The 26,562-nt window shown below is 41.0% G+C and overlaps 2 protein-coding genes across 4 annotated transcripts in view; one reads left to right on the forward strand and one right to left on the reverse strand.

Moving 5' to 3' along the window:
- Positions 1 to 4,285: 4,285 nt before the first annotated feature.
- LOC140480618 (protein phosphatase 2C-like domain-containing protein 1) lies at positions 4,286 to 26,174 on the reverse strand. 2 transcript variants are annotated; one of them, XM_072575733.1, is made up of 3 exons: positions 26,051 to 26,174; positions 13,779 to 14,733; positions 4,286 to 5,975 (listed from the first exon to the last, which is right to left on the reverse strand). In XM_072575733.1, exons 2-3 carry the CDS (start codon positions 14,722 to 14,724, stop codon positions 4,768 to 4,770), a joined length of 2,154 nt encoding a protein of 717 aa, XP_072431834.1. In that variant the 5' UTR covers positions 14,725 to 14,733; positions 26,051 to 26,174; the 3' UTR covers positions 4,286 to 4,767. The 2 variants fall into 2 exon arrangements, with proteins under 2 accessions (XP_072431834.1, XP_072431835.1); XM_072575734.1 differs by lacking the exon at positions 26,051 to 26,174 and adding an exon at positions 25,881 to 26,037.
- kat2b (K(lysine) acetyltransferase 2B) overlaps positions 26,069 to 26,562 on the forward strand; it is an 84,213-nt gene continuing 83,719 nt past the window's right edge. For both annotated transcript variants that reach the window (XM_072575731.1, XM_072575732.1), the window contains exon 1: positions 26,069 to 26,165. The gene's annotated coding sequence lies outside the window, so the exon portion shown is untranslated. The remainder of the gene's footprint in view (positions 26,166 to 26,562) is intronic.

Genomic DNA, 26,562 nt, shown 5'->3' on the forward strand with positions numbered 1-26,562 from the left:
AATCCAACACCTGGCCTGGTTCATTATCCAGTAACAATTCCAATGTGGCCTTGCCTCGTGTTGGCCTATCTACATACGGTGTCAGGAAATCCTCCTGCACACACTGGACAAAAACTGGCCATCTGAAGTACTTCAACTGTAGTATTTCCAGTCAATATTTGGAAAGTTAAAGACCTCATAACAACTATCCTGTTACATTTGTTCCTATCCAGAATCATCTTTGCAATCCTTTCCTTTATATCTCCCAACAGGGTGGCTTCTCCTTTCCTGATTCTAACCTCAGCTCATACTATCTCAGGAGACATGTCCTCATCAAATATCCCTTCTGCTACCATAATACTGTCCTTGACTAACAATTCCATACCTCCCCCTCTTTTACCACCTTCCCTGATCTTACTGAAACATCTAAACCCTGGAACCTGCAACAAACATTCCTATCCCTGCTTTATCCATGTCTCTGAAATGACCACAACATCGAAGTCCCAGGCATCAACCCATACTGCAAGTTCATCCACTTTAATTTGGATGCTCCTAGTGTTGAAGTAGACACACTTCAAACCACTTTCCTGCCTGCCAGTACACTCCCACAAACTTGAAATCTTCTTCATGACCTCATTACTTCAACCTCCTATACACTGGAGCTACAATTCAGGTTCGCATTCCCTTGCTGAATTAGTTTAAACACTCCCAAAAAGCAAATTCCTTTCCCCCCTCCAGGATATTGGTACCCCTCTGGTTCAGGTGTGGACCATCCTGTTTGTAGAGGTACCACCTATTCCAGAATGAACCCCAATTATCTAAGTATCTGAATCCCTCTCTCCTGCACCATCCCTGTAGCCACATGTTCAATTGCTGTCTCTCCCTATTCTTTGCCTCACTAGCATGTAGCATGGGTAACATACCAGAGATAACAATTTGGTTTGTTCTAGCTCTAAGCTTCCATCCTAGCACCCCGAATTCCTACCTTACATCTCCATGCCTTTTCCTACCTATGTCATTGGTGCCTATGTGGACCATGATTGAATATGATTAAATATTAATGTTTAAATCATATATTCAACTGTTTGTAGCACAATAACCTAGATTCACTTAGTTGGCACTCAAAATTAATTTTGGCAGTGACAAGCAAGAATATTACTGACTTTTTAAAATTATGAAGCATTTCAATAGTATTTTCCTTGTCATGTCATTGGGGAGTCGAGGATAATGAGTTGTGATTGAAAATTATTACTAAATTAGAGCAATTAAGTAAAATTCTTTTTGCAAAGGTTTATTAGAGTGTGAAATGCTTTGCCACAGGGCATAGTGCAAGCAGACACCAATCCCTTTAGGTAAAATCTAAAAAATGTTAGAAGTAACTGCTACTAAGAAATAGAAAAGCTGCAAAGAAATGTTGGATTGCAGAAGAAACATGTATGTACACATAATGAATCAAATATGCACATCCTTTGCTGTGAACTCATGGGATACAAGAAGATAATAGTCTCAACTTCTTGTCAACTGACTTTGTTCAAAATAACTTAAGCTAATACTACATACATAATTTTCCACTGTCACATTCTGTCTGCTCTGATAATAAACTGTTGTAATATATTTTAGGTTGATCATTTCACCCTTTATAATTTTTCAGTCTTTAAAACAATTTGCATTCTGATATACAAGCTTTAAAGCTGTCTAATAAGTTTCAAACTCAGCTGCAGGCCCTTTTATTTTAAAATCCTGCTTTTCTAATCAACCTGTTCAAAGATGTTATTACATAAATTTGGAACAGGTGGGACTTGAACCCAGGTCACCCAGCCCAGGATTAGGGACTTTAATTCTGTGCCACAACAGCACATAAGCCCTTTCTGGATAGATAACTAACAGATGGCAATTATCAAATTAACTCCCCTGTAAGGGATCAATCAAGAAAAAGCCAGGTTTGCATTTCCATAGAATCTTTTAAGACCTCAGGAATTCTGAAATGTTTCCCAGCCAAAGAAATGTTTTTGAAGTATTGTTTTATGGAAAGCATCTAATTTGCATAGCAAAATTCCACAAATAGCAATAAAGTTCATTTTTAAAAAAAATACTGTTTCAGGGATGAAGAATTGTCAAATTACCAGGTACCATTACCTTGCTCCTCTTAGATCAGTGAAATGAAATTGTTAACATTGCTCTAAGAGGAGAGACAGACTTAGAGTTAGGTCTTTTCCAAAAGATTGTATTTCGAAGAAAGTCCATCATACTCTCAGTATGGCTCAGAATGATGGAGTCTAGATTGCACGTTCCACAGAGCAACTATTGCAACTTTCTGACACAGCATGAGTTCTACCACTGAGGCAAGAATGACACCATAATTAGGTCAACCATTGGAAGTGGTGGATAATGGTACAACGAGATCTGGATGAGTATATGAATAGGAAGGTTTTACAGAGACATGGGCCAAATGCTAGCAAACAGGACTAGATCAGATTGGGATGTTTGGTGTGTGCAGATGATTTGTACCGAAGGGTCCATTTCCATGCTGTAAAAGAATTGAATGAAGCAAAGCAGGTGCAATGGGGTAAAGACTTCCATTAATGAATAAATGTTTGGCCAAAGAGGGTAGGAAAGGGCTTAGATACTTAGTACATAAATTATAGCAGATAATTTTCACTTCAGTTGAAGGTCCAGATTGGCTGCCCATCACAGACCATACTTGAACTACTTTCTCATGAACTGAAAACTAAACAGGACATTCAAAAAGATAAATAATCCCAATAAAATATTCTAAAGATTAATAACTCCATTTAAATAAAACATTTGATCAAATTCTTCAAACTAATTTTGAAGCAGAGTTCTATACATTGAAGTAATTAGTATAGGTTAGCCACTTACTACGCAAATTTATATACTTTGCACTTTTTTCATAAGTTAATCCTATTTTCAAGATCATAACTTTCATAGGTTTCATAGTGCAACCAGTCTTCTGATACTTCCTTCGAGCGGCCAATTGACACATGAAATTAGATTAAGAATCCAAGGGGTTAAAATAAAACATCGATTGTGCCTGGAAGACCGTCAACTTGGTGAAAGATGCTTATTGGTCTGCTTCAAACTTACTGGTCTCCAGAACAAGGAATTGACCCCCAACTGGCATGTTCCAAGGTCCAGGACTACGTGCTGAGGGACCACTAACAATTGAGCAGCTGCTGCAAAGGCACAGTGGGGAAAGACCATGGTCTGAGGTCTCCCAGCTGAAGGTAAATGAGGGTCCATTCAGTTAGCGGACCCTCCTAGTGCCTCAAATATATGTAAATATAATCTTGTATGTGTAAGAGATGTCTTTGGTTTGGTTGGATAGAGTCAAACTCCAATGTTTGTTTGTTTCCTTGATATGCTACTGTACAAAACAAAACTCTGTTTGTGACTGTGTATGTACAAAGATGTTTTCTTTTGTGTATCAAGTATATTTTTGAAATAAAAACAAAACTCAGTAGAACCCCATTTGGAGCACTCTAAGATTTAACATAATCTGGCCATTTGGGAAGATCCCACAAAAAATTCCGGTGCTTGGGGAGCCTATAGTTTGATGTTAATTATCAGCTTCACAACTTAAATTTACCTGGAAGTGAAAAGGCAACCTTGTAGTTGATCTCAGGTGGAAAACGCCAAATCCCGGATATAGAAAACATCTCCTTTAGCATTCATTATGAGCCAGACATAACACAATTGCACATCCAAACTTTCAAAAGGAGGCCTTTAGCCTCCCTCAAGGCAACCTTTCTCAGCTTTCTCCACAACATCTACACCTTCGTCACTGCCTAGCCTCTGGTCCTACCCTCATCCCAGCCAGCCCAATTCTCTTCTGGTCTGAATTGTGGCTTCGAGCTGACACTCCTTGTCTCTGTCAGTGACCTCCAATGTTAGCTTCCATGCATCTTGTTAACTATGTTGTTGGTTTTTCTGTTGCCAAACAGAAAGCAACCCAGCAATGTTCAAATAATTGTTAATATTATTAGGCCACCATGTTTTCAATTTTGCCAGACACTTCATTGACAATAGGCTTCCTCCAGAGTTTCAGGTTCATATCAGGATCCACATGTGGGCTGTTTATCAGGAAGGCACTGCAGGCTAAATAAGAATTGGACTCAGTAATGCATTTCTCAGTCTGATTAAAACTTAGCCACAGTCCTGGCTGTTTATTTTTCTCTCGATCTCAGAGACAAGGAGATCTTGTGTTACATTTCTGCTGTTGAGCTAGATGGAATCAGCTCACTTAACTAAGACAAGCATTGAATGTGCTTAATCTTGACTGCTCACCATTGCCCTAAACAGAGCATGTTACACCAGATTGTTAAATCAATTTGTTGGAGGAAAACTGAGACTTGCAGCAAGACTCCCAGAAACAATGTATTTTACAGCAAAGTTTATTTTTTCAGAAAAGTCTATATAAACAGCACACTACAGCAAAAAATCTACAGAGTCTATAAATGCCTCTACCAACAACAACAATGCAAATTCATGAAGTAAACTACAGTAACCTTTCCAAATAAAGTGATTGATCCACTAAAATTCAGTGAGTGGAGAATAGTTGCATACAAATCATATTCATAAAATCCACCCTAGTCACTTATAATAGTGAGTTCTCTAGATACAATTGATGATTCTGAACGATTATATACTTAGCCAGTTGTTTTCTTTGAAATGAACAAATATATCAGATCTGGCTGTGACCCACTTCAAACTTAAAGATTAAGTTAAACTTTTCATCAAAGTATTATTCCTGGAATGTGTGAGTTTACATCATTTCTTCTGTTTTATCAAATGTGATTTAGCACAACCAGGAAACAACAACATGAGCACTGTTATGTTGTCACAAGCTCCTGCTTGTTTAGCAGTTTCAACTAAGCATTTGCTAATGGTATTTGCTAAAGTTTCATACTGAATTTCTTGTCGTTGCCCACCTGTTTCCAGATCTGATTCTTCTCTCTTTAGTTCCAGATTTATAAAATTTTCTTCATATGGTTTTGAAACTTCAAATTCGGATGATGAAGAAGACTGAAATTGCTCAGAAGTCACGGTCACTGATTTTTTAATCTTTGACTCTTTGTTTGTATTCTCTTGTTTATGGTGACCTTTTTGTGTCTCAGGGTGTAAAGGGTTCTCAGCAACATCAGTGTCTGGTCTTCTGTATTGTTTTTTGGGATTCCTGTTGTTCAAAACTTCCTTGTCCAATAGAGGTTCCTCCAGAAAACTGTCCACCGTTATCCTGTGCTTCCTCTGTTCCCTATGTAAAGTCCGCAGAAATATGTTGCTGTCGTGATCCAACTTGATATCCAATTTGTTTTTCGCAATTGCCATGGATTCCTCCTTTTCTGCAATGTTTTCTAGTAGTTGATGCATGGTCTGCCAAAGATGATCATGTTTCTTCATAACTGAATAATGTCTGAGTACATATTTCATGGTTTTACTGTCCAGATCATTTTCATTGCGTAATAGTAGCTCCTCAAATAAACGCTCAAGTGACATCAAAGCATCTTTGTGTCCCTGCTGTGAAAACTCCTCAAGCAAATGTACAATAGAGAAATCTTTGTCAGGGTGTAGGTCCCTAACATGTAATGAATGAATTACTGAACTAATTTGTTTAGATTCAGTGTGCAAAGATCTAAAATAAAAAGAAAGCATTTCCAATGAGATTGAAATGACTTCATGTCTACTCAGAACTTTCCAAAATCCACTTGAAGCTAGAATAAGGAACTGGCATGTGGAATCAATAGGCACAGAAACAGTATATGGTATTGGCACAATGGATGTTTTAAGCTTGGGATCTCCATGATATCCAAGCCCTCGTGTTGATTGAATGAATCCTTCCACAAGTCCATGTTGTTCATTTTTACTGATTGTTCCACCACTTCGATGTATACGTTTACGTTCTTTACGGTTGGAGGTGCTGTGGTTTTCAGTTAAACGATATCCTTTTCCATTTTTGCACAAGACAGCATGCACATCACCTGCAGAAAATTGCACTTATAGTTTAAACAAAATTGGTTTATTTATTATGTCCTGAACATAGAAATACCTAACTACGTTTTAACACTTATTTAAAAAAACAAAGAACTGCAGATGCCAGAAATCAAACAAAAACAAAAATTGTTGGAAAAACTCAGCAAACCTGACAGCATCTGTGGAGAGAAAGCAGAGTGAATGTTTCAGGTTCAGTGACCCTTTGTTCTGAAGAAGGGTCACTGGACGCAAAACGTTAACCCTGCTTTCTCTCCATAGATGTTGCAGACCTGTTGAGTCTTTCCAACAATTTCTGTATACGGTAATACTTTATGGATGGGTGCAGACAATACTTTTGAATTAATTCTTGAAAGCTTTACAAAATGCCCAAGATGGGCATTAAATATAGTCCTGTACAAACACTGTCAAGTTTCATGTTCAATTCTGATCAGTTACTTAAGCAATAATTTTTATAAAATCAAAATGACTGTGAGCAACAACCACAACAATAATTAGGAATTTAGATACATTGCCCCGCAATGCACCAATGGTTAAATTATGCACAAATTAGGTTGCTTGAGCCACCTAATTAACTGTAATAAATTAATTAAGATTTGATATGACCTGAGGGTAAAAGTAAAGAATATTTGCATGGAACATGACAGTTGGAATTACTTGTCTTTAAATGGATGGATCAGAAAATAAAAGCAACTAATTTCCCCTGAACCTAAGATGACACTGAGAATGGAACTGCAAAGTTAATGCCAGATACATGTCCATTCAGATGTTGGACTAGAGTTTTAATCCAGCCTTTCAGAGCTTCCATTTCAGCTTTTATTAATGTGGAAACTCATGAGTCTTTTAAGGCAAGGATCTTAACCTTCTTGAAGATGTACCAGCACTTGATCTGACTCTCACGTTTCATCGCAGGTACTGGCATTATTCAGACTTCAGAAACTAGATTTAATCAAAGTTATGTGGAGACAAACTAGAAACTTGTGTAGTTCTCCTTAGAGACAATTAGAGAGACAGTTCATAAAGGTTTTCAAAATGATGCAGCTTTTTGAATAAATAAGAAGTTCAGTGTCAGAAGCATTGGTAACAACGATGCAAATTGAAAGTAAGGCAGCACTTACGGCCAACGCCACCACTAGGTGGAGCAGAGGATCCACTTGCACAAAAAAAGCAACCCTTCGTGATTACCTGAAAACATTTGTAACATTTTCTTACCAGTTCCAGAAAAAGTTTAATACATGTAGAAGTTAAACATGAAAAACTCCATCACTGCTGGCAGGAAAAGGATATATCAAAAAGGAGACATGAAGATAACATGCAATCTATGACTCTATGATTCTAAATGGTATTAGCAAAATTGATGCTCAGTGTGGATAATTTTTAAGAAGTATAAACAGTAGTTTCAACAGCAAACGGGGACTTGGAAGATGTTGCAACATCACAGTTGGTGTGTGAGTCAAACATTATTTCAGAAGTACAGGAACCAACCATTGGATAAGAATGGCAAAGATCCCTATTACACGAATAATATTAAAAACCAGGACTGGGCAAACACAGAAACTAGGAGCAGGAGTAGGTCATTCAAGTCTGCTCCACCAGTCAAAATGATCATGGCTGATCATCTAACTTATTACTGTTATCTTGCTTTCTCCCCATACCCTTCAATCCTTTTAGTCCAAGAACAAAGAAGATTGATGAGAGCAAAGTAGTAGATGTGATCTATATGGTCTTCAGTAGGGTGTTCGACAATGTTCCCCATGGGAGACTGATTAGCAGGGTTAGATCTCATGGAATACAGGGAGAACGAGCCATTTGGATACAGAACTGACTCAAAGGTAGAAGACAGAGGGTGGTGATAGAGGGTTGTTTTTCAGACTGCAGGCCTGTGACCAGTGGAGTGCCACAAGGAACGGTGCTGGGTCCTCTACTTTTTGTCATTTACATAAATGATTTGGATGCGAGCATAAGAGGTACAGTTAGTAAGTTTGCAGATGACACCAAAATTGGAGGTGTAGTGGACAGCGAAGAGGATTACCTCAGATTACAACAGGATCTGGACCAGATGGGCTTTTGGACTGAGAAGTGGCAGATGGAATTTAATTCAGATAAATGCGAGGTGCTGCATTTTGGGAAAGCAAATCTTAGCAGGACTTATACACTTAATGGTAAGGTCCTAGGGACTGTTGCTGAACAGAGACCTTGGAGTGCAGGTTCATAGCTCCTTGAAAGTGGAGTCACAGATAGATAGGATAGTGAAGAAGGTGTTTGGTATGCTTTCCTTTATTGGTCAGAGTATTGAGTACAGGAGTTGGGAGGTCATGTTGCGGCTGTACAGGACATTGGTTAGGACACTATTGGAATATTGCATGCAATTCTGGTCTCCTTCCTATCGGAAAGATGTTATGAAACTTGAAAGGGCTCAGAAAAGATTTACAAGGATGTTGCCAGGGTTGGAGGATTTGAGCTACAGGGAGAGGCTGAACAGGCTGGAGCTGTTTTCCCTGGAGTGTCGGAGGCTGAGGGGTGACCTTTTAGAGGTTTACAAAATTATGATGGGCATGGATAGGATAAATAGGCAAAGGCTTTTCCCTGGGGTCGAGGAGTCCAAAACTAGAGGGCATAGGTTTAGGGTGAGAAGGGAAAGATATAAAAAAAACCTAAGGGGCAACTTTTTCACGCAGAGGGTGGTACATGTACGGAATGAGCTGCCAGAGGATGTGGTGGATGCTGGTACAATTGCAACATTTAAGAGGCATTTGGATGGGTATATGAATAGGAAGGGTTTGGAAGGATATGGGCTGAGTGCTGGCAGATGGGACTAGATTGGGTTGGGATATCTGGTTGGCGTGGGCAGGTTGGACCGAAGTGTCTGTTTCCGTGCTGTACATCTCTATAACTCTATATCTAACTGCCCCTTGAAAACGTTCAATGTTTTGGCCTCAACCATTTTCAGTGGCAGAGAATTCTACAGGGTCATCACTTTCTGGGTGAAAGAAGGTCTCCGAATCTTATTCCTAAATAGTCTCTCCTGTATCCTTATATTGTGACCCATGGTTCAGGACTCTGCAGTCTCTGGGAGCATCTTTCTTGCATTTATCCTGTCAAGTGTTGTTAGAATTTTGTAGGTTTCTATGAGACAGAACCATTCCATGACAACCATCCCCCAACCCCCATTTTTCTAAATTCCAGTGAATATAGTCCCAACCAACCCTGTCTTCCATTATACGTTGGTTCTACCATCCCAAGAATCAGTCTGGTAAATCTAAGTCCCACTTCCTTCATAACCATTGGGTCAGTTAGCTCAGTTGATTAGATGGCTTATTTGCAAGGCAGAGCAATGCCAGCAGCATATGTTCAATTCCTCAACTGACTGAGGTTACTATGAAGCACTCCCCAAGTCAACCTTTCTACTCACGTAAGACATGGTGACCCTCAGGTTAAACCACGAACAGTCATCTCTCTCTAAAGTGACAGCAGCCCTATGGTCTGACAGGACAATGGTGATTTTACCTTTTCTTCTCATAGCTGGAACATCCTTCCACAGATAAGGAGATTAAAATTGGACATGATGCTTCGATGCACAACCCTGAACAACTGCATCAAAATCTACTCCTGTGGTTGAATCCTCTTGAAATGAAGACAATGATATCTTATTTGCCTTCTTCATCACATGCTACACCCACAAGCTTACTTTCAGTGACTGGTGTACATGAACACCCAGCTCTCATTGCACCTCCTTCTTTCCCAATCTGTAGCCATCAGCTAATCTATGTTTCTGCTGCCCAAGTGGATAACCTCCCAATTCATTTTATATCCCATGCATCTGTCCACTTACACAAGTTGGCCAAATGAAAATGAAGTATTTCTGCATTCTCTTCTCAGCCCAACGTGCCACCCAGCTTTGTGTTGCTTGCAAACTTGGAGGTATTAGATTTAGTTCTCTCCTCTAAACCATTTATATATTTTTTTTCTCAAAAATATTTGCACCCAGTGCAGTGTCTATCAATCATTTTGTTGACCTTGTACAGACCAGTGTGGTCTGATCAACACTCTACCGAGGTTTAAAATAATTTCTCTTCTTTTGAATTCTGACCCTCTGAAAATGAATTACAATGTTTTTGTTTACTTTTATTTAATAACATAACCAAACAACAAGTGCCATACTGAATAAAATAATTCCTTGTTTAAACACACCAATCTTTCTTGAATGATAAAACCCATGAACGAACATCAAGAAATCAAACTCCAGGCTAAAATGATAAAGCAGAAACTAACCATTAAGTACAGCATAATTTTCTTTATTCTTTCATGGAATGTGTGTCACTGGCAAAGCCAGCATTTGTTGCCTATCTCTAATTGCCTTTGAGCTGACTTGCCCACTAGGCAATTTCAGAGAGCAGTTCAGAGTCAAACACACTGCTCTAGATCTGCAATCACATATAGGTCAGACCAATTAAGAACAGCAGATGTCCTTTCCTAAAGGTCATTAACCAACCAGATGAGTTTTTTTATGACAATTGACAATATTTTCATGATCACCATTATGAGACTAGCTTTCAATTCGCGTTTATTAATTGAATTTAAATTCCATCAGTCCCATTTATGCGATTTGAAGTTCTGGTGAGGGTAGTGTCTTCCTGTCTTCATGTTGTGCTATGCTAGTTCATGATGAAGTGGATGAGTGACATAGGCATTCAAAGATTGAAGTTTACAGCTTTTTAAATGTTTCTAATATACGTTCCTTCTGCCATCTCATTTACCTTATCTAAGGTGGTTGAAGATGGAGAATTAAGCACTGCCTGCCTGTTTTTTTTAATACTCACAGAATCATAGAATTCCTACACTTCAGACAGAGGCCAATTGGCCCATCGAATCTGCCAAGGAGCATCCCACCCAGACCCACCACCCATTATCTAACATTTCCCATGGCTAACCCTGCTAGCCGGCATATCCCAACAGTTTAGCATGGCCAATCCAAGCCAAGCCTATATCCCAAAACGCTAGCATAAGCCAATGGATCAACAGTTTACTAACATTACCACAATGCTACCACCTTACCTAAAGCAGAAGAGGCTGCATCTATTCACACTCACTCCTCACTCATCTACAGATTCGCTGCCTACAGATCTGTGTGAGATCAGCCCTAGATCCAATCTTTCTTTTTTCCTCATTAACTGGCCCGATTGACCTTGCTGTCCTTCATGGTATAGACAAGATTTATACTAGAAGAATCCTCATTTTGTTTTCTGCGGGCAAGTTCATGCCCCTTTTCACTGCAAACGATGAGGATTAAGTGTACTCTTATTGATTTCTTTATATATTGCATTAATATTAGCCTTTACACTAGGCCTATTAGGCAGATAAATGAGAGAGAGATGAGTTAAAGACAGGAAGCAGAGTGAAAGAGAAAGACAGAAGTCACAAGATTGTAGATTTAAGTTCATTCCAGTCAAGGTTTAATTTCCTGTGCAATATCAATGGAATGCTGTCTTTTGGAGGAAATGTTAAATTGAGGATTCATCTCTTGTTTCAATAGATACAAAATTTTCCAATGCATTACTTTAAGATAAATATCAACAGTCACTTGAGTAAATGTGATTTAATTATGGAATAGAGCACAGGTTTGTTAAGGGCAAATTGTGCTGAACTAACATGGTTTGGGTTTTGACAATGTATCAGAGAGGATTGATGAGGGCAATGTAGTTGGTGTGTTATACATGGAGTTTTGATAAAGTGCCACTTCATGGGCTTTTCAGCCAAGTTAGAGCTCATGAAGTAAAAACAATAGCATGAATATGAAATTGACTGAGTGACAGGAAACAAAGTAAAAGTGAATTACTTGAAAAAAAAGCTGCAGATTCCTAGGGAAAAGGCAGAAGAATCATAGTCGATTCACTTTTGCTTAGCCAGCTGAGCAAACATGACAAGCCAAACTGCCTCCTTCTGTGCAGTTCACATTCTAAAATGAGAGCAGGGAAGTTAGCCCCTATGTGCTGGCCATTATTTGTCCCTCAATCGATGTCACAAAGACAGATTATCACGTTGGAGTATGTGGAGCTTGCTGTATGCCTATTAGTAACCACATTTCCTACATTACAACAATGAGTGTTCTTTAACAGTGTTTCAGTTCTGTAACACGCTGTGAGGTACCAATAGGTGGAAAATGCTGTAAAACCTGTGCAGACATGTTATGATGCACCCCTTGGGGAGGTAGGATTTGAATTTGGACACTACCACTTTACCACAAGACACTAAAGAATTCACCGACGTTGTTTGCTAGTTTCAAATTAGTTACCCTTTGCATTCATTATACTATAGAATCACAGCAAATTATTTATAAACAATCTGTTCAGACGTGTTAAGACACATTCACAGGACAGGTGGGACTTGAACATGGACCTTCTCTCCCAGAGGTTGAAATGCAACCACTTTATAAGACTTTAAAGGGGAAAAGCACTGTATAATTGCAAGCTTTTACTGATGATTTTACAAATAAAATAATGTCAGCACAAGGGAAGCAGCTGGGTTGGTAGGTAGCTGGAGTTTTCATACTTATTTAATTTGTAAGTTTTTCTATGAACAGTCTAATAGATTTCACAAGACAGCTCAGTCATATGAAATCATCTTGTACAATCTGGGAACTCCCAGATGCTTTGAGTCCAAGATAATAATGTGGTAATGAAATAGCTTCAGCTGGACTGTTTGACGATCTCCAGGTTTCAGCAGTAGGGATCACTGTGCTGAATCTGCAAGATTGAGTTTTGTGAAAAACAAAACCTCTGGATGTAGTCACCTCACAGCTTTAGGGTGTGTAGCCAGACAATGGTTAGGCAGTTAAAGAGGACGAGGCATTTAGTGCAAGAGTTCACTGGGTGCATCTTGCTTTTCAGCCAGGATTCAGTTTTGAATATGGTGAGCATGATGATTCCTCTGGGGAGTGTGGCCAGGGATAAATGCATGAGAATCTATGTTTAGAGCAGTGGATGTAGCTTTTGGTATCCTTACCTAAGGAAGGGCAGTCTTGCCCTCAGGAGAGTGCAACAAAAGTTAATTAGACTGCTTCCCAGAATGATTGTCCTAAGAGGAGCAATTGAGTAGACGATGCCTGTATTTCCTGGAGTCTATGAGAATAAGGTCATCCATTTGAATCGTATAAAACGTTAAGTGACTTGACAGGGTTACATTCTAAGAACATGCTTCCAGCCAAATTCATAATCACGAAAACAACGACACAACTTCAGAACAATGATTTGGACATGCCGGTGTTGGACTGGGGTGTACAAAGTTAAAAATCACACAACACCAGGTCATAGTCCAACAGGTTTAATTGGAAGCACACCAGCTTTCAGAGCGTTGCTCCTTCATCAGGTAGTAGTGGAGGGCTCAATCCTAACACAGAGAATTTATAGCAAAAGTTTACAGTGTGATATAACTGAAATTATACATTGAAAAATTGATTGTTAAGCCTTTCATCTGTTAGAATACCATGATAGTTTCACTCCTTTTCAAGATATGGTAAGATGGCTGGCCCCTTTCTATAGCATCTTCAAGTCCCATCTGCTCCAGATGTGTGTAATAACATCTCTGAATAGACTAGTTAAAAAATATCTGTTTTATATCAACCATGCTCCAAGGAGTCACAGCAAATAGAACCCTTAGTCTTTTCATTTTAAATATCACTGGATTAAAACACAAATTATTTAACCTTGAAACAGAAACCATGACCACATGTATCGCAAATCATCCTCATCAACTACAACTTCCAAAGCCACTAGTATCTCCAGTCAGCATGTTACCTGCATTAGCAATATGCAACATTCCAATTTCATACACATCATCTTCCGAGAGGCTTTCAGTGCTGCTGCTGGTGCTAAGGGGGTGGGTTTCTAGAAGGCAGGTGACAGCTGTACAACCGCTCCAACGGACCTTCGAACTTTCATTACGACCTAGCCCCAGAATTCTGTCCATTTTCCAAAAGGCTTTAGCAAAAGCTAAATGGATTGATTCATACTGGGACGTTTTGTTGCCTTGGCTGTTGACAGGGAAAATGACATATGACTCCTCGGTGGGGCTGTGCACGAACAGTGCACTATAGCTCAAGAGAGATTCATGCTCTTCGTCAGACAGAACATAAGGATGGCCAGCTTTTCTCAGCTCCTCAATAATCAGGAATGGCAGATCTTTGGAAGTGACCTGTGCTGCAGTCGTACCATGAAAGCCATCAAAGAGTCCAATGAAGCATACATCGCTTTGACCACCGTAACAATCCATGAAAACATAGACATCTTCCATCTCAGCTTTCCAAAGGACATTCCTATCCTGCCAGATCCCAAATGATTTTACACAGGGTTCGTTGGGCAGTGTTACACGCAGCGGGAATTCTTCATGGCACACAATGGGACTTTCGACGAGGAATGGCCATGTTAACAAACGACTTGACTTCACTATCTCATATGCAAAGTTGATCTTCTGCAGTTCTAAGGCGCTGAATTTCTTACCTCGCATCCTCTTAGCAATGATGCTCCGCCGGCGGATCCGGAGAGAAAGGAGGCTGACAGGCTGGCTGCCTGCACGGTACTGCAGCATGGCCAGTGTGCGATGCAGGATCTTGTGGTGGCGAGCTGTCGTTGCACTAAGTTTCTTCTTGCATGTAAAGCACGGCACTGTCAGGACATTACATTGAGACACATCCAGCACATTTGCGGTTCCCAGGATTGTGTTTTCTGTTGATTTCGAAAGCATTTTCGTTTCCTGTATGAAGTATAAGCAGATGTTGGCAGATAAGTGCAAAAGCAAAGTGAGTTGCTGCAATGGCATCACGCTGTTGTCATATATAGTCATTAGCACAAACTGAAACGAAATGCAAAACATTACATAAAATAGAACCATGACGTGAAAAATAAACTTCATATTTTGATTAGTAATAAATAATGTAAAACATGCACCATCAACACAATTGGCATGTAATCACAAAAGAGAATTCTAGAAACCTATCTGTAGAACAACAAGCACTAAAGTTTCGCACAAGGATTTAGAAAGAAAAATGGGAGCCAAATCCTAAACATTTAAAAATATCGATAACCTAATCAAACCAGTACCAAGAAAAATATAACTTATGTTTATCTATGTTTTAGAATAGCAATTTACTTTAAATTGTTCTAAGCAGAAGAAATAGGAACAGGATTGGACCATTCAGCTCTTGGAATCTGAGCAACAGTAACCATTTCATCCCAGTTCCATTTTCCCATCCAATTCTCTCCCAATTTTCTGCATGTCCAAATATCTATCAATCTCAGCCTTGAATATACTCAGATTGAGTGCTCAGAACCCTCTGAAGTACAAATTTCCAATGATTCACAACTTATGGAAGTTTCCCCTCACCTCAGTCCTAAATAATGAGACTTATTTTTGAATCTATTTTCTCTAGACCTGGATACTGCAGTCAAGGGAATCAGCCTCTCAGCATCTATCCTGTTGCGCGTGTGAGATATTGTGTATACTTCAACGAGATCAGTCTTCGCTTACCAAAGTTTCTACAACTTGAGGAAATTCAGTGTTGAGTTGTTCGGTTGCTTTCTTTTTAAATGGAAGAGATTGCAGGGGATCAGAGAATGAGGGCAACCTGCACACATTGTTACATTAAAAAGTCACATGTCTTTGATAAAGTTAGTCTCTAAAGTTAGTCAGCAGTCAAGGACAATTGGGTGTGATTATGAATCATTCAGATAATGGAGGAGTCTTGATCCTTCAATGTCCTGTATTACTGAGGACAAAGACTGCAGACAGGATGGGCTAAATGACTATTGTGCTGTGACAGAGGTGGGGGAAATGCGGTTGTAGTAGGGCATAGTATAAAGGAAAAGCTACTGATTCCTGTAGCCAAGACTGAGAGTTCCAAAGATTCTGGTGTCTGCCCTATGTCAGAAATAGATGTTTTCTGGGGCTGGAAAAGAATTTAGAGTAGAAAATACAGCTGTTATTGCTTATTGGGAGGTGGTGGTATTGCAGTAATACCACTGAACTAATAAAACCTCAGGCTAATGCTCTGAAGAAATAGGCTCAAATCTCACCATGGTAGAAATAAAATTAATGAATTTCCTTTGAAAAAGCTAATCCAATGTAACCATGAACTCCAGTTGATTCTAGAGGAAAATAAACATTTGGCTCACTAATGCTCTTTGAGGAAGAAATTTGCTGACCTTTCTAATCTGGCTCCAGATGATTAGAGCAATGTGCTTGATTCTTAAATGTTCTCTGAAGCCACTCAGTATTATCTAATGTTAAATGTTCCTAGTAAGCCACTCAGTATTATCTAATGACCAATGCCCATTCTTTGTGGAGACAAAGTTCTACTTTCACTTCGAGGTTACCCTTCATCAATTTCTGACAAAACTAGTAATAGAAAACCAGCCATCAATGAAACACTGTTAATCATCAGTAGCAACAGAACTGTATTCAACCACAATTTATAATCTAAATGCTCAGCATATCCCCCATTTTACCATTACCATCAAGCAAGATCATCCCCGGTTCAATGAAGAGTGCAGGAGGGCATGCTAGGAGCAGTACCTGGCACAGCTAAAAATTAGGTGTCATTCTGACCAGTGAGCCTGACCTCGGGGATGGGCAAGTTGTTAGAGGGAATCCTGAGGGACAGGATGTACATGTATTTGGAAAAGCAAGGACTGATTAGGGATAGTCAACATGGTTTTGTGGGTGGGAAATCATGTCTCACAAACTTGATTGAGTTTTTTGAAAAAGTAACAAAGAGGATTGATGAGGGCAGAGCAGTAGATGTGATCTATATGGACTTCAGTAAGGCATTTGACAATGTTCCCATGGGAGCCTCATTAGCAAGGTTAGATCTCATGGAATACAGAGAAAACCAGCCATTTGGATACAGAACTGGCTCAAAGGTAGAAGACAGAGGGTGGTGGTGGAGGGTTGTTTTTCAGACTGCAGGCCTGTGACCAGGGAGTGCCACAAGGATTGGTGCTGGGTCCTCTACTTTTTGTCATTTACATAAATGATTTGGATGCAAGTATAAGAGGTACAGTTATTAAGTTTGCAGATGACACCAAAATTGGAGGTGTAGTGGACAGCGAAGAGGGTTACCTCAGATTACAACAGCATCTGGACCAGATGGGCCAATGGGCTGAGAATGGCAGATGGAGTTTAATTCAGATAAATGTGAGCTGCTGCATTTTGGGAAAGCAAATCTTAGCAGGACTTATACACTTAATGGTAAGGTCCTAGGGAGTGTTGCTGAACAAAGAGACCTTGGAGTGCAGGTTCATAGCTCCTTGAAAGTGGAGTCACAGGTAGATAGGATAGTGAAGAAGGCGTTGGTATGCTTTCCTTTATTGGTCAGAGTATTGAGTACAGGAGTTGGGAGGTCATGTTGTGGCTGTACAGGACATTGGTTAGGCCACTGTTGGAAAATTGCGTGCAATTCTGGTCTCCTTCCTATCGGAAAGATATTGTGAAACTTGAAAGGGTTCAGAAAAGATTTACAAGGATGTTGCCAGGGTTGGAGGATTTGAGCCATAGGGAGAGGCTGAACAGGCTGTGGCTGTTTTCCCTAAAGTGTCGGAAGCTAATGGGTGACCTTATAGAAGTTTACAAAATTATGTGGGGCATGGATAGGATAAATAGGCAAAGTCTTTTCCCTGGGGTCGGGGAGTCCAGAACTAGAGGGCATAGGTTTAGGGTGAGAGGGGAAAGATACAAAAGAAACCTAACGGGCAACTTTTTCACGCAGAGGATGGTACGTGTACGGAATGTGCTGCCAGAGGAAGTGGTGGAGGCCGGTACAATTGCAACATTTAAGAGGCATTTGGATGGGTATATGAATAGGAAGGGTTTGGAGGGATATGGGCCGGGTGCTGGCAGGTGGGATTAGATTTGGTTTGGATATCTGGTTGGAATGGACGGGTTGGACCGAAGGGTCTGTTTCCATGCTGTACATCTCTATGACTCTATTCTTGTTAAGCTACAACACAGGATTTGCATGCCAAACAGCAAAAGAGCCATACAAAAGACAAAGCTATGTGGAAAATCGTTACGTTCTGTCCACTAAAGACAGAACAAATCCAACCCAACCAATACCTACCCTATCAATCTACTCTCGTTCATCAGCAAACTTATGGAGGGAGTCACTGACATGATATTAAGCTTTTGTTTTAAACCAATCTGCTTCCAACACGTAACACTGTCGCCCAACTGTCAAGCTCCATAGCGACCCAATGAACAATGTAGATCAGTTTTCAAACCTTGGGCGTTTCATATCATCGAGGGTGAAATTCAACATCCAATTCAGCGTGCCAGTGTAGCCTTTGGCTGTAACAGAGTGTTTGATGATACTGACCTCAAAATCTGGCTCAAAGCTCATGGTTTACAGGACAATAGTTTACTCGTATCTGTTAGAGATATGGACAATATACAGTGAACACATCAAAACCTTAGAGAAATATTACCAGCAATGATTCTGCAAAACCTTGCAAATCTAACCATGGAATAGGCAATTCAACAGCTTCCTCATTTCCCCTTCCCCCACCTCATCCTAGTTTCAAACTTCCAGCTCACTTACTGTCTCCTTGACTTGTCCGACCTGCCCATCTTCTTTTCCACCTATCCACTCCACCCTCTTCTCTTTGACCAATCACCTTCATCTCCTCCCCCACTCACCCATTGTACTCTATGCTACTCTCTCCCCACCCCCACCCTCCTCTAGCTTATCTCTCCATGCTGCAGGCTCACTGCCTTTATTCCTGATGAAGGGCTTTTGCCCAAAACGTTGATTTCGCTGCTCGTTGGATGCTGCCTGAACTGCTGTGCTCTTCCAGCACCACTAATCCAGAATTCAATATCAATGTCCTCTCTCAGGCTAACATTCCCAATATCAAGACACTGGTCACTGTTAATCAGCTACACTGGGCAGGCCACATCGTCTGCATGCACTTCCAAAATTACGTCTGAAATCAAAGTTCCAACATGGCAAGCTGTTGGTAGGATGGCAGAGAAAACTCTTCAAGAGTTGAAGTGTCCTCAAAGCCTCCCAAAAAAAGTGCAATATCATCAATGACCAGTGATAATGTCTTGTCTAAGACTTCCCAAAATGAAAAAAAAAGCATTCTAGAAGGCATCAATCATCACGAGTATCTTGGACAGGCCCTGCGGGAGACCAAGTATAAACAGTAGAAGGAGCATGCAAAAACTCATGGAATCAAACTTACCCACCTCTTCAGCACCACCTGCCCCACCTGTGGCAGTATACAAATCAGGCATTGGTTACCTCAGGATCCACAATTCCAGAATGGAGGAAAGTTATCCTTTGTCTCAAGGTTGAGAATCATACAACACCAGGTTGTAGTCCAACAGGTTTAATTGGAAGCACTAGCTTTCAGAGCACTGCTCCTTCATCAGGTGGTTGTTGAGCACATGATTGTAAGGCACAGAATTTATAGTAAACGTTTACAGTGTGATGTAACTGAAATTATACATTGTAAAATACCTTGATTGCTTGTTAAGTCTCTCATCTGTTAGAATGACCATGTTAGTTTTGCTTCTTTCATATGTAAATCGTAAAACTTTTTAAAATAGTTACATTCTCAAGTGATCTTTAACAATTGGTGTCAGCCCAGATAATGTATTGAAGGTGTAAGCATCCCTGTGTGCTGCTGTCTGTGCCATAATGTTTAGACTGATTCTAATTGAAAAAAATGAATTAACAGAGTCTTACATGATTCATGCAGTTTTTGAGCAAAGTACAATGTAACTCTGCAAGTACAAATTCACACCACAAACTCATATATGTGTGCATGTGGATGTGTGAGGGTGTGTGTGCATGTGGGGGGGCAGGGGGTTGTAAGTGCCTGTGAGAGAGTGTATATGTGTGTGTAGGAGTTTGTCTGTGTGTGTGTATGTATGTCTGTTTGTTTGTGTGCGTATAGTGTAATGGGGTCACCTGTAGTGTGACATGAACCCAAGGTCCCGGTTAAGGCCATCTCCATGGGTACCGAATTTGGCTATCAGCCTCTGCTCGGCCACTTTTCGCTGTTGCCTGTCCCGAAGTCTGCCTTGGAGGGTGGTCATCCGAATATCCGAGGTTGGATGTCCCAGACCACTGAAGTGTTCTCCAACTGGGAGAGATCACTCCTGTCTGTTGATTGTTGTGTGGTGCCCATTCATCTGTTGCCATAGTCTCTGTTTGGTTTCACCAATGTACCATGCCTCAGGGCATCCTTGCCTGCAGTGTATGAGATAAACAACGTTGGCTGAGTTGCATGAGTACCTGCCATGCACATGGTGGGAGGTATTCCCCACGCGTAATGGTGGTATCCATGTCCACACTCTGACACGCCTTGCAGCGTCTACCGTGACATGGTTGTATGGAGTTGTCTTGAAAGCCAGGCAGTCTGCAATGAACAATGATCTGTTTGAGGTTTAGTGGTTGTTTAAAGGTGAGAAGTAGAGGTGTGGGGAAGGTCTTGGCGAGGTGATTATCCTCATTGATAATGTGCTACAGGCTGTGAAGAACATGGCGTAGTTTTTCAGCTCCTGGGAAGTACTGAGCAACGAAGTGTACCCTGTTGGGTACAGCACGTATCTGTCTCCTGAGGAGGTCCTTACAGTTCCTTGCTGTGGCATGTTCAAACTGGCAGTCGATGAGTTGAGCATCATACCCCGTTCTTATGAGGGCATCCTTGAGTATTTCCAGGTGTCCGTCACGTTCCTCTTCATCTTAACAGATTGTTGTGTATGCATAAGGCCTGTCCATAGAGCATGGCTGTTTAAATACGTTTTGGATGGAAGTGTAGCATTGTGAGGTTATCCGTGGGTTTGCAGTAGAGTGGTGCTGAGGTGCCATTCTTGATGGAGATGTATGTGTCCAAGAATGAGACAGATAGTAGAGCTGTCCATGGTGAGTTTGATGGTGGGATGAAACTTGTTGATACCACTGTGTAGTATCAGTGACTCCTCGCCATGGGTCCAGAGGAAGAAAATGTTGTCAATGTACCTGGTATCTAGTGTTGGTTGGAAGTCCTGCATAGAGAAGAAGTCTTGTTCAAATTTGCGCAGGAAAATATTGGCATATTGGGGTGCAAATTTGGTCCCCATGGCTGTTCCGTGTGTCTGGACGAAGAACTAGTTGTCAAAGGTGAAGACATTGTGATCGAGGATAAAGTGGATGAGTTGTAGGATGGTGCTTGGAGATTGGCAGATGTTGGTGTTGAGTACTGAGGCTATCGCCATGATGCCGTCATGGTGGGGGATGCTAGTGTAGAATGCTGAAACGTCCATTGTGACAAGGAATGTTCCCAGTTTGACTGGTCTGTGGGTGCTGAGTTTCTGTAAGAAATCCGTAGTGTTGCGACAGAAGCTGGGGATCCCCTGTACACTCTCACACATGTACCCTCTCACAGACTTATACCCCTTTAAACTCACACACAGACAAATATACACTCTCTCACAGGCACTTACAACCCGCCCCATGCCACCCCAACACTCCCCCCCCCCCCCCACTACACACACCTGTGTGGTGTGAATTTGTCCTTGCAGACTTACATTATACTTTGCTCAAAAACTGCATGAATCCATGTATGATTCTGTTAATTCATTTTTTAGATTAGAATCAGTCTAAACGTTATGGCACAGACAGCAGCACATGGGGGTGCTAACACCTTTAATACATTATCTGGGCTGACACCAATTGTTAAAGTTCACGAGAATGTAACTTTTTTAAAGTTTTGCAATTTACATATGAAAAAACTGAAACTAACATGGTCATTCTCACAGATGAGAGACTTAACAAGCAATCAAGATATTTTTCAATGTATAATTTCAGTTACATCACACTGTAAACTTTTGCTTTAAATTCCGTGTTTTACAATCATGTACTCCACAACCACCTGATGGAGTAGCGCTCTGAAAGCTAGTGCTTCTAATTATACATGTTGGACAATAACTGGTGTTGTGTGATTTTTAACTTTGTACACCTCAGTCCAACACCGGTATCTCCAAATCTTGTCTCAAGGGACTGACTAAGAAGGAAAGAGAAGCATCAAGAACACATGCTCAGCAATAGCCCACTCTTTGACAGTTTGGGTTTCGTCAGAGCCTCTCAGCTGTCCACTTAGTACCTCTCCGCATTACAGTCTCCAGCCAAACATGTTGAATATGATTATATCATCAAAGAACCCTAACAAAGCTGGAGTCAATGTGATGCCTGCATCCAATTAACAAAATTAAAAACATATAGAAATAACTGGGAATTAGATTCTGTGGAGGATGTTTGAGGAGTATTCTCCCAAATTAATAAGCAGAACCTCAATATGGGGCTAATAACTTTGGATTAGTAGCTGAGCTGCATGTGGATCAAAGAGTTAAATGCTTGTCTCAAAGAATGGTGTCGGGCGTTTCAGTTCAATATGCACTGCCATCAGTACTGGGGAAAATGGGAACTTTTTTTTTGGGAATGGGCACCACTTAAACTGACCTGGATCAGTTTCCTGGAGGATTAATAATTAGGGTTGTAGATACAGTTTAAAGCTAAGAGTGCTAGGGGAGAGATAAGGGAAAATCTAGAAAGCTAAAGGGAACATTTGAAACAACAAAGCAGTGTAACAATTTGGGTAAAGGTAACCACACAGAAGAAAGGAAAGTGAATTTAATAATTACAATGCATCAGCAAAGAATTTCCAGGCATGGTTACGACTTTTGAATGGGTCAAAGCTGGAGTAGTAGTTGCTGTAGGTGAGAGGTTATAGGAGGGTGGTAGTTCTGACATTAAAAGATGGCTAAATGGCATTAATGAGACAGGATTTTGGCTCAGTGGATGTGGAATTAGGGAATAAGAGTGAGAACAGAACAGGTGAGCACCTAACAATAGTCATAATGTTGCACAGAATATTAATCAAGAAATAATAGGAGAGTATACAAAAATAATGCAATAATTAATTTGAGACATTTTTCCCAGAATAGTGTGTGTTGAATCTAACCTGGGATAAGATAAATTTAAGTCTTGTATTAGGTCTTCCAGACTTGGTGGACCCCAGCATACTGAGTAAATTTAAGAAGGAGACAGACAGAATTTTAATTAGTAATGGGACAGAGAGTTATGGAGGGTGGGTAGAAAAGTGGAGTTGAGGCTGAGCTAGGAGGAGGAAGCGGAGACGGTACTGGGATTTGACAGTGAAGGGACAGGAATTTGGAAACTTTTGAGAACGATAGCAAACATTAGAGAGTTCTGGAAATAAGTGGATAGAGGCTGGACAAAAAAAATAAATAAATTGAGTTAGTGTAGGAAACCATTGGGTCAGTGACGCAGGGATAAGCTGAAATGACAGATCGACCAACACGTTCTAAGAGGTTTACGAAATATGAGGTGGGACTTCGAGGAAGGTCACTGGAAGAGATGAGGTAAGTGATTCTTCTGGAAACAATGACTTGTCAATCGATTGTGTGATCACAATCCTGAGTGGGTAGGAGGCAGTACTATTGAGTTGTATATAACCTCTGCAAGGTATAAGCCAGTTCTTAGGCATCAACAAAACCACACTTTTCACCAGATATGATGACATTATTGGGCTTAGCGATGAGAGAACACAGTGCAGTAATTTCATGGGGAGACAGGTTGGAGAGAAAGGAAGAAAAGAATTAAGATGACCAATGTTATGTTGTTAACTCTCAATGAAAAGATCAATAGAAGGTAATAGGCCAGAGGTAGATGTACAAGTGGAGGGAGTGTACTAGAGATGGGTGAAAAGATCTGGTGAGTGGAATTGGATTCCTGGCCAAAGAAGTAAAAATAGAGGTGAAGATTACGGATGAGGAAATTAATGTCATGCAAAGCTCAAAATTCATTAACAGGGATGTATAAGTGAGTAGAACTGAGATCTTTCAAGACAGGTAAGTCAACATCAGAGAGTGAAAGGTCTAGAGGAATCATGAATATGTGGCAAGGGGTGAAATTTGTATAAAGGTTAGAGGATAATCTGGATAATCTGGCCAATTTTGACGGTATTAGGCAAGAACTTTCAAAAGCTGATTGGGGGCAGATGTTCACAGGTAAAGGGACGGCTGGAAAATGGGAAGAGTTCAGAAATGAGATAACAAGAATCCAGAGAAAGTATATTCCTGTTAGGTGAAAGGCTGGTAGGTATAGGGAATGCTGGATGACTAAAGAAATTGAGGGTTTGGTTAAGAAAAAGAACGAAGCATATGTCAGGTATAGACAGGATAGATCGAGTGAATCCTGAGAAGAGTACAAAGGAAGTAGGAGTATGCTTAAGAGGGAAATCAGGAGGGCAAAAAGGGGACATGAGATAGCTTTGGCAAATAGAATTATGGAGAATCCAAAGGGATTTTACAAATATATTAAGGACTAAAGGGTAACTAGGGAGAGAATAGGGGTGACTTTATAAAGGTTTACAAAATTATGAGGGGCATGGATAGGATAAACAGACAAAGTCTTTTCCCTGGGGTCAGGGAGTCCAGAACTAGAGGGCATAGGTTTAGGGTGAGAGGGGAAAGATATAAAAAAGACCTAAGGGGCAACATTTTCACACAGAGGGTGGAACGTGTATGAAATGAGCTGCCAGAGGATATAGTGAAGGCTGGTACAATTGCAACATTTAAGAGGCATTTGGATGGGTATATGAATTGGAAGGGTTTGGAGGGATATGGGCTGGGTGCTGGCAGGTGGGACTAGATTGGGTTGGGATATCTGGTCGGCATGGACAGGTTGGACAGAAGGGTCTGTTTCCATGCTGTACATTTCTTTGACTCTATGGATGGATAATAGTACCAATAAGGTGTGAGAGCTTGCTATCCTTAACACTTGATAGATGGGTAATAAGTATTTGTTAAAATACTGGATAAAAGCAAAATGAAACTGTGAGCAGGTTTGAGATAGTATGAGTCAATGGTGCTGGAAAGGTTCAGATTGCTCATCTGATACTTCTCAGGATGTGGCAATGTATTGCCATTCAGAATGTGGTGAAAAGAGCAATGAGGGAAACGTAAGAGACAATTTATAATCAAGAGTGGATTCAAAACATGGAAGATAGGATTTCAGTTGGAATCCAGTTAAGAGTAAATTGAAGCCAGAGTCAGTTGTTAAGAATGGAAATGTGATTGTGGATTTTTTTTTGTTTCCTGATCATACAAACAAGAGAAATAAAAAGCAAGGGGAAACAGAGTAGAAGAAACCAACTAGAATTCTGTCAGAATGAATTTTTTCAAGGTAGGTTTTCTGCAGAAGTAGAAGCCAATTAGATTGCAAAGTGTAAGAGTCTGGATATTGGAAAATTGAAATAAAAACTGAAAATGCTGGAAATACTTAGATGGTAAGGTAGTATTTTGTATGGAATAGCTGTGTTTATGTAGCGAGTAAAGAACATTTAATCAGAACCAGAAAACTTCGAAATGCTACAAGTGCAAGGTGTGAATAGGTCAAAGAAAGAAAGGAGATTTGACCCCATTTTGTCCCCATCCTGGGACTTGTTTGATGGACGGATTGTCGAGGGAACTTTACTTTCAATTTGCAATAGAGTGAGCATCACTTCGTATCTAACTGCTGCTGTACCAGTGATGGGACGGATTCAAGGAGACAGTGTACCGGTTGTGCTCAAAGAGAGAGCTTTACTCTGTACCTAACCCCATGCTATGTTTGGCAGGGACAGTGTTGCAGGAGAGCTTCACTTTCACTGGAAAGTAGTAGAGAGAGCGAGCTTTGCGTTCATTTTAAAAGAGCTTCTGGGAGGGGAGACAGGAGAGTCCCACAGAGGTTCCGGAGACCATCAGCTGAGTTTCTGCTGACTTTGATTTTATGTCAGATCTCCAGCCATTCACAATGTTTTGATGTTGGTTAACGGAAGACACTGAATTCGCCGTACCGGCTCTGTTATGAAACGAGTGAACTACGGCGTTCCGATTTCACACGCTCTGGCCGGCGAGACGAACTAACTTGTTGTGGCTGAGTTATAATGCGAGGGCTAGAGGGAGCGAGGAAGACTGGAGGCTTCTAGCAGACAGACAGCCGCTCGATCGGCATCTCCGGAGTTACCTTATTCCGCGTGGACACCGCGGCAAGTGTCGAGTGCTCGTTTTTATTTCTCCAAAGGCTTCAGCAACAGCCACATAAATGATGGCGCAGTGCCTTCGCTGAGTGTGTGTCGACGGTGAGAATGGGGCGGGGGGGCTTTCGAAAAGTGCAAATGCAAGATGGCGGTTGGGACGCGGGACGGACAATGGGGTGGAGCGCGAGAGGGACCATGGAGCGTGGGAGGGACAATGGGGTGGAGCGCGGGAGGGACAATGGGGTGGAGCGCGAGAGGGACCATGGAGCGTGGGAGGGACAATGGGGTGGAGCGCGAGAGGGACAATGGGGTGGAACGCGAGAGGGACCATGGAGCGCGGGAGGGACAATGGGGTGGAGCGCGGGAGGGACCATGGCGCGCGGGAGGGACAATGGGGTGGAGCGCGGGTGGGACAATGGGGTGGAGCGCGGGAGGGACCATGGAGCGTGGGAGGGACAATGGGGTGCAGCGCGCGCCCATTGTTTGCCCGGGAATCTGA

Source organism: Chiloscyllium punctatum, chromosome 8, assembly GCF_047496795.1.
Source record: "Chiloscyllium punctatum isolate Juve2018m chromosome 8, sChiPun1.3, whole genome shotgun sequence".
In the NCBI taxonomy this organism is placed as follows: Eukaryota; Metazoa; Chordata; class Chondrichthyes; order Orectolobiformes; family Hemiscylliidae; genus Chiloscyllium; species Chiloscyllium punctatum.

Bases quoted from the DNA above. Each gene is read 5' to 3' on its own strand.
- LOC140480618 (XM_072575733.1), bottom strand. From the start codon at position 14,724: ATGCTTTCGAAATCAACAGAAAACACAATCCTGGGAACCGCAAATGTG. The intron at 5,976-13,778 runs GTAACATGCTGA...AATTTTCTGCAG, and splicing joins GTTGCATATTGCTAATGCAG to GTGATGTGCATGCTGTCTTG.